At 33.3% G+C, this 13,739-nt stretch overlaps 1 protein-coding gene across 1 annotated transcript in view; it reads left to right on the top strand.

The window, feature by feature from the left end:
* Nucleotides 1–13,334, top strand: part of LOC106105308 — a 16,903-nt gene extending 3,569 nt beyond the window's left edge. The window contains exons 3-14 of the mRNA XM_013285598.1: nt 1,227–1,288; nt 1,525–1,692; nt 1,776–2,758; nt 2,871–3,039; nt 7,271–8,501; nt 8,584–8,717; nt 9,252–9,402; nt 10,102–10,231; nt 11,166–11,332; nt 11,708–11,827; nt 11,907–11,977; nt 12,056–13,334. Of these exons, the coding sequence (XP_013141052.1) occupies nt 1,227–1,288; nt 1,525–1,692; nt 1,776–2,758; nt 2,871–3,039; nt 7,271–8,501; nt 8,584–8,717; nt 9,252–9,402; nt 10,102–10,231; nt 11,166–11,332; nt 11,708–11,827; nt 11,907–11,977; nt 12,056–12,734 (4,065 nt within the window). The 3' untranslated portion in view covers nt 12,735–13,334. The remainder of the gene's footprint in view (nt 1–1,226; nt 1,289–1,524; nt 1,693–1,775; nt 2,759–2,870; nt 3,040–7,270; nt 8,502–8,583; nt 8,718–9,251; nt 9,403–10,101; nt 10,232–11,165; nt 11,333–11,707; nt 11,828–11,906; nt 11,978–12,055) is intronic.
* The last annotated feature ends 405 nt before the right edge of the window (nt 13,335–13,739 follow it).

Below are 13,739 nucleotides of genomic sequence, written 5' to 3'. Positions count from 1 at the left end.
CAAAACTCTTTTGCACATTCATCCTTCTCTAGCATACACCATTTAATTTTGCTGGGAGTCTTTTGTTTGTACTTATTGGATTTTATTTTAAAATAAAAAAAAAAATTAAAAAAATATGAAAAATTAAAAAATTAAAAAATTTAAAAAAATTTACAATATGTTATAATGATTTCTACCAATGAAATATTTTTAATCGACCCAAATTGTTTGAGCGACGAATGCTCATGTGCATAAAGGATTAAATGAACCGCTTACGTTATTACTTAGTATTCACAAAAGCTTTAATCAGTAGCTTTAATTAGTGGCTTAAAGCAGTTGCAAATTAAGTTAAAGTTTTCTGAATATTCTGTTTCAATTTGACGATATTTTTCATAGTTTATAATTGTAGACTTGATAATAATAAGTGGAATTCAAATTCATTAATTCAGAATAAATGATAATTACATTTTTGATTAGTCAAATAATTAATCATGTAGTTGGCTCTTTTTTAGATACATTTAAAATCTTTTATATTTTGAATAAGTTTCTTCAAATCCAACAACAAGTTTTTTTATTTGTAAATCTCTGAAGTTTATATAATGATTGTTTTACTTTTGCACTTAAATGCGGGATGTGCAAATATACGAATGTTCATGCAAGTTACAAAATAAATGTTGACGTGCACATATGTGAACAAACGTGTGTAAATATTACCTATGTATATTGAATTACATTTACTAAATTATTTATAGGTCACACAAGAACTCAAACACGTTTGGTTTTATATAGTTTTTTTTTTTTATTTTAAATGGCTCGTATTCTTTAATATACAAACCGAAAACTTGCGATTAAATAAGGATTTCAAATCACTTACACTTGAAATAAATCTATTCATGTGAGTTACCCTTTTTTCGAATAAACAAACAACAGTTCTATGTAGAAGTTTACCGTCACAAGCGAGAACAATAAATAAACGGACAGAAACAAAAAGCATCCGGTATTGTGAGACGTGAAACGTATATCTACAAAATCACGACAATCCAAGCTTTTTTGTCGCCATTCTATCCCATTTCAAACGATGTGAGCTCAACTAGGTGTCTCAGAAAATGATAGCAATTTATTTCCTACTCTAACGTCCGATTACACAACGACATGGACTAATAGTCTGCTTACAATGACAGACAATTTTGAATAGATTATAATGACGAAGTACGCTATCCGTTAAATGTATCCAATTTTTTTATCAGGACATGCTACCTTTGGAGATAAGACTGGAGATTACTGCGAGAGAGACGCTACACGCTTTAAGGTAACCTTTAAATACGTAACAATGTTCGTAAGACATGGGTTTCTAATAACCCATTTTGAGAAACACGTGTCTTACTAACATTCCATTTATTAAAACCACAGTTTAAAGTTTTAAATTAGTAGTTTACTATACTAGCATTTATTTGTACAAGTTCATTGGTGAATTGTACACAAGATCTCTTTTAAGACATGTAACTTTTCAAACAATAAATAACCTAAAAATGTTTTCTGTTACAGAGCTACACTTTTGCATACCCACTGGCATACATTTACTTTGCTGGCGGAAGAAGATATTTATTCATCGCTTTATTTAAGGAAAGACTTGTCTTCGATTCTGACAACTCAACCGTTGAATCCTATTTGGCTCTCGCTTCCCACGAAATATTCCCGACATGCTATTTTCAGGTTAGTTCTTCTTATGACTTTTAGTTGTAGTATATTATTTTATTGGTTTTAATGCCTTTTATGAATGTATTTAATATTTTTAGGCGTCTGGCGGAAGTTTCAAGACTAACACGAGGTGTTGTCGTATTGATATCTGATATTCATTATGCCAAGCTCGTAATGGATGAAGCTAAGCGACTCAACATGCTCGATGGACATTTTTTTTGGCTATGGCTTGACGCTTCCAGCGAATTCGATGTCTTCCAAAATATAGTTAACTCAACTCAGTACACTGAAGACAGCAGACATGACTCAGCAAGTTTTAGTTATAAAGACGAAGCATTTTACAATAGCTTTGAACGCAGTAAGAGAGATGATGCAGACAATAATTCGATAGTCGATGCGAATTACTCTTCATCTATAAGATATAATACAATAACGACTAAAAACGTAACTAGCGAATATATATTAAAATTAGATAATAGTCATGGTAGAAGGAGTACTAATAAATCTAAAGCGCACATTCAAAACAAATTATTAAATGTAAATGTAATTAATTCCTACAATGTAAGTAAAAATGATAGTTTAGAAATTATTAGGAAAGTAAATGTAGATAACAAAAGCGTTGAAAGTTCTAAAATTGATTTATTAGAAAAGGAAGATGATAGTTCCTTCCATATTAATAATATTCATGAAGATAAGAGTGAAGCTACTTCTAGAAGTAAAACAGAAAATGAATCATTTAATAAGTATGTAAATAGTATAACTTTTAAAGACTTAGGTAAAGCGAGAAAATTATTAAAAGAAAGATATATAGATATTAATGAAAAGGACCGGGAATTAAGAGATAGTGTATTTTTTTCAAGTGATATTAGTGATTTCTTATTGAATCCCACGGTGCATACTTCTACTATGAATAATGTTAGAGATAAATTAGTCAAGAGAACGGATAAATATTTAATGAATGATAAGAAAACTGTCGACGAAAATGATGGAGATATAAAAAAGTTAAAAGAAAACAGAAGTTCAATATTTAATAATCTTCCCGTTGGACTTTTGGCGTTGTACCCGCAACCGATGAAAATTGGTAAGGAATTTTCGAACCGAGGAAGCAATCTTGGAGATTATTCACATGTACATTATACGTTTTGTGTAGACAATAATCAAAGAAAGTAACATTTAGCATTTCTGCATTTTAGATGAAACTTTCATAAAGTCCGCTGTCCGTCTGACAGTGAGTGCAGTGTACCGGGTGTTGCGAGCGTGCGACGCATGGTCAGCACAGGCTCAATTTTTAAGCGACGCTGCAGCGTCCTGTTGGGAGGAACCAAGTGATGCCGCTGCAGATTTTTCAATAGAATTTGTAAGGTAAGTTTTAAATGCAGTTACTCGTTAATTATTTGATTCGTCATATAATTCCAAGCATTAAAATTGTTTCCTCAACTGCAAATTATGTGAATTATTTTTTTCTTTCTACTTTGGGTTACAAATAGCAAGCAATAGTAATTTTATATGGATCTCGTAATACGATATTAAATCTTGGCTTACTTTACTATAGCAAAATTTAGGCTTAATACCAAAAACATTTGTCATTTAAGACTTACGGGTTATGGAAGGCATGATGAAAGATTCTCGATATTTGCACGAATTCTTAAAATACTTTCACATGTATTTCATCGTACGGTTCTTTCATATTATCCTAAAACCTCATTAAGAACATCCAACAGCTCAGATGCAGAAGTTAAAATACGTAATAGTACTTTTATGGAAATTATTACAGATAATGAAATGTTTTTCGTACTTCTATCAAAGAAGGAATTGCTACTTGAAAATGTTATCACAAAGCTAATTACCTACTCCAGTTTAGTAAAACGACTCTTGCTTATAAGCAAACGGCTGACGACCTCTTAATTATTCTTGTCCTTTGTAAGAAAATCTTACGTAGACAGCCGCCGTGACTGATTACACTACCCGCCGTGATGGATAAGTAGGCATTGCGGGTTCCACCTAACACATTAATAAAACATTATTATGAATCTCACCCAAATACCTTTTTGAGGAGCATGTTTTTTACAGATAAGAAATTCGGTTTGAAGCTTACAAAAAACATGTCTACTGTTGAAATAGAACGAGGTAAATGACCACGCAATCATTTATAAAATCGACTACATTAATCAGTTTGTGACCTTTAGACGATTTTTAAATATTTATGGAAGCAATTATCTTTGCTGCTAAATAGTTTTTTTTTTATAAAATGATAGAACAATATCTGTCGATCGATCGAAAAAAGTGTTAATTTGATAAATTCAAACCATTTGAAATTACGGTAATATCCAAGGTCCAGACAAAAGTCGTTTCAGATTTCTCGATAGAAGCTTTTTACGTAAAGAATTGTACATATATTGCAAATAGTAAACAGACTGGAATGAATCTCGTCCACTTTAAGTTTGCAAACATTGAACCGTGTTTAAACTACGTACCGCATAAACTGCGGAATAGAATGGTAACAAGCGTAGCATCATCATAAAAGTAAATTGACCGGCGAGTCCGAGAATGGCGCGAGATTAGTTTTACGTCCCCTATCTAAAAGGCGAAGGTTGGCCGGTCTATATCAGGGCCTGCATGACGCCATAAAACCTTGTTTTCAAGACATCTTTGTTCATTTACTATTCCCTCTAAGGCGTCGTGTCTGAATATTCCACGTACGGTATATTGATGCTTAAGTCTTTACTTCAAGGCTGATATAGAACGAGCCTCCTAATTTTAAATATGATTGCGGCTTTTTAAATCGTTATTGGAAAATACTATTTTATAACATCTTCTAGTCTAATTTGCATTGATTTATCATTTTTTAATAATCAAATAAATAAATTTGTATTAATCAAAATATCATTTTTTTATTGTTTCGGACAATAGGAAAGGATATCATTTAGTTTTATGATGTTAAATGTTTTCAATCAAAAGCAATGATGAGTAAAACAATGTGGTCAAATTATTTTCTTCTGATACTTTTGGCTTTTGTTTACTCTGTTATCTGTTATTCTTGTAAAGAATTTAATTATGCTTAACCTTATTTTTAATACAGAAGAAATTCTATTAAGGTAACAAAGATTTGTTCGTTACAAAGCAGAAAGGAACCGTAGAAGGGTATTAATTGATGTTATGAATCTTTCTAGTATATTTAAAGTGATAGAATGCGGGCCGCGGTGGAGAAGTTTAGACATTGACGAGGGTATCACAACTTGGACAAAGATATATGCAGTGTGTTCCCTTAAAATAGTAATTTCGTATAAATGACATGTAACCATATACATTCTATTTATATTCTGCTGATTTAGATAAAAAAAATCTTTCCTTGAAGGTCTTAGGGCCTGTTTGACCATTGGATGATAGAAGTTCAGATATGTTAAAAGTGGCGTCACTGTCAGTTAGAGTATCCAAATCCGATACTTCCATCACATATTTTTTACGTTGGATTGTTACCTGACAATTCACAAGAATTGTGGGACAGGCCTTTAGTCTCTTGTTTGATTGCTCAGTTTAATTTGTTTCAAGTAATTTCAGAGATAGCTTCTTTGACAAAATTGGTATGTAACATTCATAAGATGATCTCTGTAGTACAAATCGCAATCGTGTAATAAGAAATCTTGGAAATCCTTGAAAATCTGATTTGCACTGGAATATATTGAATTGTCAAGAAGAAATAGTACGGAAATATCCGAAGAGCTGACTTCAATCTATGATTCAATAAGTTCAGTATGTTCTGCTATTTGATAATGTGTCTGTTCGGAAATAGCGTTTTATATTTTAAAGTTGTCTTGTTCGTGTATTGTAACATGTTATACACTTTCTTAAATTATTATCACAATAATTCCTACTTTGTGTAATAAAAATTAGTAAGAAATGTAAGATTTTGTCAGAAATAAGACTGCCTAAGATCAACCTTTTAGTACGTTTTTTTTCGTAATACAATAAAAGTTCAACAGGCACGTTACCATCAGTGCCGTGAATAATATAATTATGACGATATATATATGTCTGAACTAAGTTTACATTTTATGTGGCTACGGCGGAAACAACGACGAATTCATATTTGTATTAAGACATTGTATTAAACTTAACCACAATCCTGTAACATTAAAAGCGGGCGCACACATTTGACTAAACAATCGCACGAATGTTGTGCGTTTGTCGATTGTTTCGCAGCTCATTCAACTGTTTAATTGCACAACTAAAAATCGAGTAGTGTGCTGCACCCCCATACAAGCTCATAGGAATCATATTGCGACTAAACAGTTGTGCGATAGTTTTGTCAAACGTGTGCGCCAGCTCTAATTGTTTTGTATGTTGGTTCGCCGCAACATACGAGCTGCGTATAAATTAACATTTCACCTAAGTATATTCCGACATATGTTTGTTTCATAGAAAATAATTTATTCACAGGGGTTGTTTGTTCCACTTGTAACTAAGTTTATTTCGCTAAATCCCGTTATGAAAGTACGTGAGTACTTTGATATTCGTTTCGTAACTTTAAGTCGGCTACAATATGTATTTCTTCATGTATTTTTGGATAGACGTATGTGATTTACTTGCTGTTGCTCGTGACGTCGTTCGCGTGGAATTAAAAAATAAATAAAAACACAGCCTATGTCATCAGAGATAACAGAGCTTTATAATGGTGCAGGTATTATTAAAATCAACTCAGTATGTTAGAGTTATTTCAATACATATAAAAATCCGTAAGTTCAAATCTTTACCCTTTAAAATATTAGTATAGACATAGACATAGCTTTTTTTACTTTGTCTTCCATTATTGCCGTTTTGCAGTCTGTTCATAGCATAAGATGCAAAAGATTGTAAAAAAAGAGGATCCGATTTATACTAATTCATTTTAAGTAGAAAACTACGTTTTTAAAATCAAACGTTTCTTACTTAAGCATAATTTATCAGTAAAGACCAATCATAGTTTTTAATTAGATGTTTTAATATGTAGGTCATTTGATGTGGAATATAATAAGGTAAAATTTTGGGTCACAGCCAAGTTTCTCACACTTTAATAAATCGGAAGGATGTTTCCGGAAGTTATTGGCCGGCGTCCAGACTTGTACACTGACTCAACGAAAAGATAGTTGACGGTACATGACTTGACGGCAGATGATAATTATATTTTTGATAGACATTTAGAAATTAGGCCGGTTAAATAGGTCAGAAGAGGTCATGTTTTTACGCACTCCTGACAAATTTGCTTCGTAATCCGTCCTCATTCGCAATCATCTCCCTTTTATTAGGTCGGTCGTCTAGACTTTTACTGCTGTCGTCAACATCTTTATGGTACCCGTTGAAATCTGTCCACGCAAATAAATACCTTTCTACGCTTATTTAATTTATTTCCTATTGTTTTTTCTATTGTACAAAATTAAAGAAAGAATAATTTGGTTATCATCTGTACATTTCAATCCTTATTCGTTGGTAATAAAGTGTCAGCGCTAATTAGTGATAAGCTCTTACGTATTTCTTTCTCCTTTTAGATTTAAAAATCGGTTTCTTTTTTTATTATAAATATTTTTTAATCAACTTTTTATTTTTTCTGTGATTTTAGAGAAATGCGAGTATTATCAGCTGCAGCACTAGCGGGTGGGTTTGGACGACAAGATACATCTCTCACAGCGACTTTTTCGTTTCTTAATTTAATTTTGAACCCCGAAGGTGGTAATGTTTGGAGGCAAGTTGGCCACATAAGAGGTAGAGATGTTCACTTGCATACTATCGTATGGCCAGGAGGACGACTCGTGGCGCATGGGCAATCCGCTGGTGCTAGAACTATATTTCGCATAGTCACTGCCCTAGCACCACCTTTTGTCATGGAAGGAGAACTCGATGAAGATGGACAATGTCTGCGTGGACTAGCTTGTCACCGACCACAAACATCTGATAGAGATAATCTAACTCTAGTTTTCAATGAACTTGACAGAGATAACGATCAAGACAGTAATGATTTTTTCTTTCCCACCCCCAAACCAACAACGTTTTCGAGAATGGCTACTCATTGCTGTTACGGATTTGCAATGGACCTCTTAGAAAATATAGCACAAGAGCTTGAATTTGATTTTCATTTATACATAGTTGAAGATGGCTTGTACGGTTCGAGAAAATTAGTAAAACCATTTCAGAGAGCTGTAGATAAAGACACCGAAAATGCTTTTTGGTCAAAACATAAGAACTCACGACTTCATAATAAAGATGAAAACAGTGAAACAAATAAAGGTGTTAACGCCGAAAATCAAGATACGCGTGAGGATCTCGAAAAATGGAATGGCATTATCGGTGATTTAGTTTCTGGCGCCGCGCATATGTCATTTGCCGCACTTAGTGTATCGGCTGCTAGGGCTGAGGTTGTTGATTTCAGTCAACCCTACTTTTTTAGTGGGATTTCAATACTAGCAGCACCAAATCAACGTCCAGATATCCCTTTATTAGCTTTTTTATTACCCTTTTCACCAGAATTATGGATTGCAATATTTACATCTCTAAATGTTACAGCAATTGCCGTTGCTATATATGAATGGTTGTCGCCGTTTGGGTTGAATCCTTGGGGACGACAGAGATCTAAGAACTTTAGTATTTCTAGCGCTCTATGGGTGATGTGGGGATTGCTATGTGGCCACTTAGTGGCATTCAAAGCACCTAAAAGTTGGCCTAATAAGTTTCTAATTAATGTATGGGGCGGGTTTTCTGTGATATTTGTTGCCAGTTATACTGCAAATATTGCAGCTCTCATAGCGGGCCTGTTTTTTCACAATGCTGTCGATGATTATCAAGGAAGGAGTAACGTAAGTAAATATTCCCATATACCATACCATAATAAAACATTTTTTTGTTCAATTAGTTATTAAATTAACCAAACTGTTTTAGTGGTTATCCCTTCGGATAGGGACAGCCAAATCCTCAGCTGCCGAATATTATGTTCAACGGAATAACCCTCATTTGGCAGAAATTATGCGACGGTACGCTCTACAAGATATTGAGGAGGGAATTCAACGCTTAAGGTATCATTTTGTGCATTAAATGGATAAATTTATAGTGAGGACTTTAAAAACTAAACAGAATGCTTTTATCTAAACCCTATATTCATGAGGATGTAGGTGCGAAGTACCGTTTTATGACGTACTTTATACAGCAGCCACATATAGACGTCAGGGTTTAAATGTCGTAAAATCCATGTCAATATTAAAGAGGTAATAAAATTCCGCGATTACAGTATACGTGAGGTTTAACTGAAATCCCATGATCATTCAGTTCCTAGAATCTTGACGATATAACAATTGTCTTCCGTTTTGATGATCCGATGGTTGGAGTATACAAAGATTTTAATCTGAGTAGAATAATGATTAGAGACCCAATTTATGACTTATTTAGTTTTAAGATTATTATTTCCACATTATGAAAAAAAAAATCAACAAAAAGAACGAATTCGAATGTTTGCATTTTTTTGACCTGGACAGTCTTGGCTTCTTATCTATAGAAACGTTTTTACTGATGTGATTCTATTTTTTTTTGATTTCCCTGTTATTTTTCCTTAGGAATGGAACTCTAGACCTCCTGATAGCAGATACCCCAGTACTAGATTACTATCGCGCCACAGATCATGGATGTAAACTGCAAAAGGTCGGTGAACATGCGCTCGCTAAAGACACATATGCAATAGGAATGGCAAAAGGATTTCCACTAAAGGTAAACTTTTTATAAATTGTGTGTTTTTAAATATGATAAAATACAAATCAGTTTCAAATAATATTGTATCAGTGAAAAATATTGATGTCAAATAACTATTTGAATATTTGATTTGATTACAACAAAATTTGAAAATGAGGTCTTGTTTCTGTGTATTTTGTTATAGTCATGTTTATTATAATTTTGAAAACAAAACAAATCTACAACCCAAGAGTTTACCGTCTTTTTTTCTGCGTAAAAAAGAGATAACAGGAGAGATTCGCCACGCGAAAATTCGAGTTATATAACATTCTTAAAGCTGATATAATGTGAGGGAAAAATGTTACATCGTACGTCTAATGGGCGTTCGTGAAACGTCTACATTCATCAGAGCATATCTGTATTTACATGAGAAGAAAGACGTAGATTGAAGGTGCGAGTGACAGCGTAACGACTCCGCCTTAAGCGGACCAAGATTGATTGATGGTGCAGAGAATCTGTTAATAGCGTGATCGATAGGCTTAAAGCCTTATTGATGTATTATCACTTTATCGTCACCTCTTTGGTTGTATTTTAGTAATTGTTGATCATTTTTTTCAAGCAAAAAGGTGAAAGGTGTAACAGGGTGTTAAATATGATTATGGTTTATGGTACAAGCAATTGTATCCTTTTTTTATTTGTCAGGACTATAATTTCTAAACATTACAATACCGTTTCTAGGATAGTATATCAGCAGTCATAGCGAAATATTCGTCTAACGGTTACATGGACATTTTAACTGAAAAATGGTACGGCGCTTTGCCATGTTTTAAACTAAGTTCAGATTATGGAATACAACCTAAGCCGTTGGGTAAGTTTTATAAAGTCTTTTGGAAAATTTTTCAACATATTGATCAAATTATTTTTATTGCTTCAATAAATGTAGGCTGTCTGTACACGAGTACCGTTACTATTATAATGAATATTGCTTATACCAACGTAGTCAGCTGGTTCGTCTCCGCCGGAAATTTCATTAGAATTTATCGCCACCCTCGCTTTAATCCCACCCCCGGGGTTGCGGAGGGGTGCAGAGAGACGTGTTACCACCAGCCGACCTAAAAGATTAAACATAGGATTTATCGCCGAAAAAATGAGAGGCCACGTAAAGTGTGTTTACCTCTTATTTAGGACAACCTCTGATGAGATGATAAGAAAATTAAAATGTAACGAGGTTAAAATTTTGTTACGAGGCAATTTGTTTTTTCTTGTCCACTGAAATCTAATTTTTGCGTTTTAATTAACACGACAGGCAAAAAATCATAATATTCGGTGGTATTAAAATATCTGTGGTTTTTTAATGATTTTTACTGTAGTTGTTTATGAAGAAATGCTTACTTTATACAACTTTGAAACGCCTGTATAAATTTAAAAGCAAAATTTAGGTACCAGTTCAACAAAATACTATCGGAACGCAGTTTAGATTACACTAAACTACCATACTCTATTTTAGCAATTAGCATTTATGTTACACAAAGCTCTTTGTGCGATAATACGATGTAAAGCAATAACAACTCTTTGTTACACGATGGCGTAACAACATAGTCATATAAATTTAAGTACGCGGACATAAACATTAATGTAATCCAAAAAATATGTTTCGAGTCTCGTCGTTTTTCTGTAATACGTGGATAACATAAAACGATTCATGGATATTTGTAGCTTTTTACAACGATGTAACTTGGATATGAGAGAGATATTATCATTTTCAAATTCACATGTTTCTCATGAATGTTTTTAAATTTTAGGTGTAGCCGCTGTTGCTGGTGTATTTATATTACTTGGAGTTGGAATGATCGTCGGTTGTTTAATTTTAATTTTAGAACACCTCTTCTATAAGTATACTTTACCAATTTTACGTCACCAACCAAAAGGAACAATTTGGAGAAGTAGAAATATTATGTTCTTTAGCCAGGTAATTTATACTACATACCGTTTAAAAATATACAAACTTACAAAGATTAGACAAGTTGTAGGACAAGTTTCGATGCAAATTTTATCGATGCTTAACAAACTCCTTAACTTCATGACTTTCGTTCCATCATACATTTGCATTCAAGCAAAGCTTTGACGACACCTTATTTACCGTACTCAACGGTTAAGCCAAGACCGGATTACGTCGAGTGAGCCTTAGTTCACTGCAGCTTTTAACACCGAACGAGCTCCTTGTCTTCATAGAGTACACTTAATCTTCTTAAATTGCGTTTGTTACGTTTGTTGTTTTAGCATGTAATATGTTTACAGGTCTTATGAATAGTGTCATTGCTAACTAAAGTTCAATCTTTTACAGAAACTATACCGATTCATTAACTGCGTGGAATTGGTTTCTCCACACCATGCAGCTCGGGAATTGGTTAATACTATCCGTCAGGGCCATTTTACTTCTCTTTTTCAAAAAAGCGTTAAAAGGGTAAGCAGTTCATAGAGCTCTGGCTAAAAGGCCAAACAGTTTAATTTCGGTTTATGACAGGAGAGTACATTTGTTTCAGAAGGAACACGAACAACGCAGGAGAAGAAAGAGTAAGGCACAATTTTTTGAAATGATCCAAGAAATTAGAAGGTAATTTATTCTTCATTTTAGTTCTTTTCTTTTATCTTCTATAGAATAAAAAATAAGCATTTTTGTGTAACTTGTTAGGGTCCAACAAGGCAGAGATCACTCATTGGATTCTATTAAAGAAAATGTCGCTATTGAAACTTCTGAAGTGTCGGAGGAAATTACTGAATCAAAATTCTTATCTCCATCTCCCGATGTATCCAGTCGCTCCCCAAGACAAGGTCGTTCACCCAGACAACTTCGCTCACCAAAAAGTAGAAGGAAACGTTGCAGCGTTGCTGGATTAAATGTAAGAAGATTTAGTACTGATTCAGTTTTAGGTTCTGACTCGGCATCTATCTATGAAAGAACGAGTCTTAATATTGGCCGAAGACTTAGTCGTGACGTGAGCTGTTTGACAAATTCACCTCCAGACATTAATACTCGCCTTCGAACACCATCACCTATGGTTCGTCGAGTTGAAGGATCATCTACACGTTCATATCAAGACGTTTCAGAAAGATCTGATAATTATCTGAGTATTGATCTACCGACACATGGAGCTAGTATAGAAATTATGGTTTCCCAGGACCATGATGTACCACCTGCCCCACCGTATCCAAGAGTATCACATTCTGGGGGAAGATCACAACTGTCTCAACTATCAGAAGAAGAATTGATAAGGTTATGGCGTAGTTCAGAAAGAGAAATCCGAGAGGCATTGTTAGCAGCACTACAAGAAAGACGAGCTAACTTGGATCCTAAACAAGATCCAGGATGAATTGAATGTTCTCAGGTACATCTGGAAAAGAAATCGTCTGTAGAAATAGATCACTTCGTATTTCTCATTGAATCTCAAGATGAGGATGATCGGGAGTATAGTGAAGATTACGCCAGCGAGCGTGAATATGGTGCCTTTTTTACATTGTTTGATGCGTTTGCCTACCAGATATTACTTAAACGATCGGTGTTCATTTGAGTGTCTTGGTATTGTATTTAAAGCTGCCTTATTTTACAATGAAATTTCTTCAATATATTCGCGTCAAACAATTTAACTAATGGTACGTTTAGCAAGTAAATGGAAATTGGAAGAAATGACGTCCATAAATCTCATTAAGGAATGATAAATAGATAAAGATTGGTAGTTTAATAAAATCGACTGTAGAATATGTTATGTAATGTAGATATGACCATGACATTTGAAGTGCTTTATCCTAAATTTAGAATAGTTCGTGGTAGAGTTTTATTGTTATAAAAAATATTAATGGATTTATTACTTTGCAAGTGTCGTAAATTCATTTGAAATATGGTTTTACTCTAGTAACATGATACTGTATTGTGTTTGCTGTGCCAAAATAATGTAATAAATTGTAAACTACGTTCTATTTATTATGTTTTGACATATAAAAGTTTATTATCGGACATCAAAAAAATAAAACCCCCAACAATTTTAACCAATAAAATGAAACTTAAGTAAATTAAAAAGTAATGATTATTGTAGAAAAAAAATATATAAAAATTACTGCCATTAAAATAATTGTTAACATTAAGTAACAATTTTTTCTTAGAGTTGCACCCTAGCCCTATTTTAATGAAAACTTAAAATAAACGCACCTGTATTTAGTAATTCATTTTTTCAGATATGAAAGAAAACAAATGAAAATCGACATTATTTACATGTTTTGTAATAACATGCATTCGTTGCGTTAAAATTTTTTTAGTTATTCCTCATAAAAATTTAGGTACAAAACTCAATATAGTTAAAGGCAAAATAAACTGGAAAATT

Source organism: Papilio polytes, unplaced genomic scaffold (genome assembly GCF_000836215.1).
Source record: "Papilio polytes unplaced genomic scaffold, Ppol_1.0 DF822845.1, whole genome shotgun sequence".
Classification (NCBI taxonomy): Eukaryota; Metazoa; Arthropoda; class Insecta; order Lepidoptera; family Papilionidae; genus Papilio; species Papilio polytes.
Note: the sequence above shows the minus strand (reverse complement) of the source record. Positions and strands in the feature narration are given on the sequence as shown.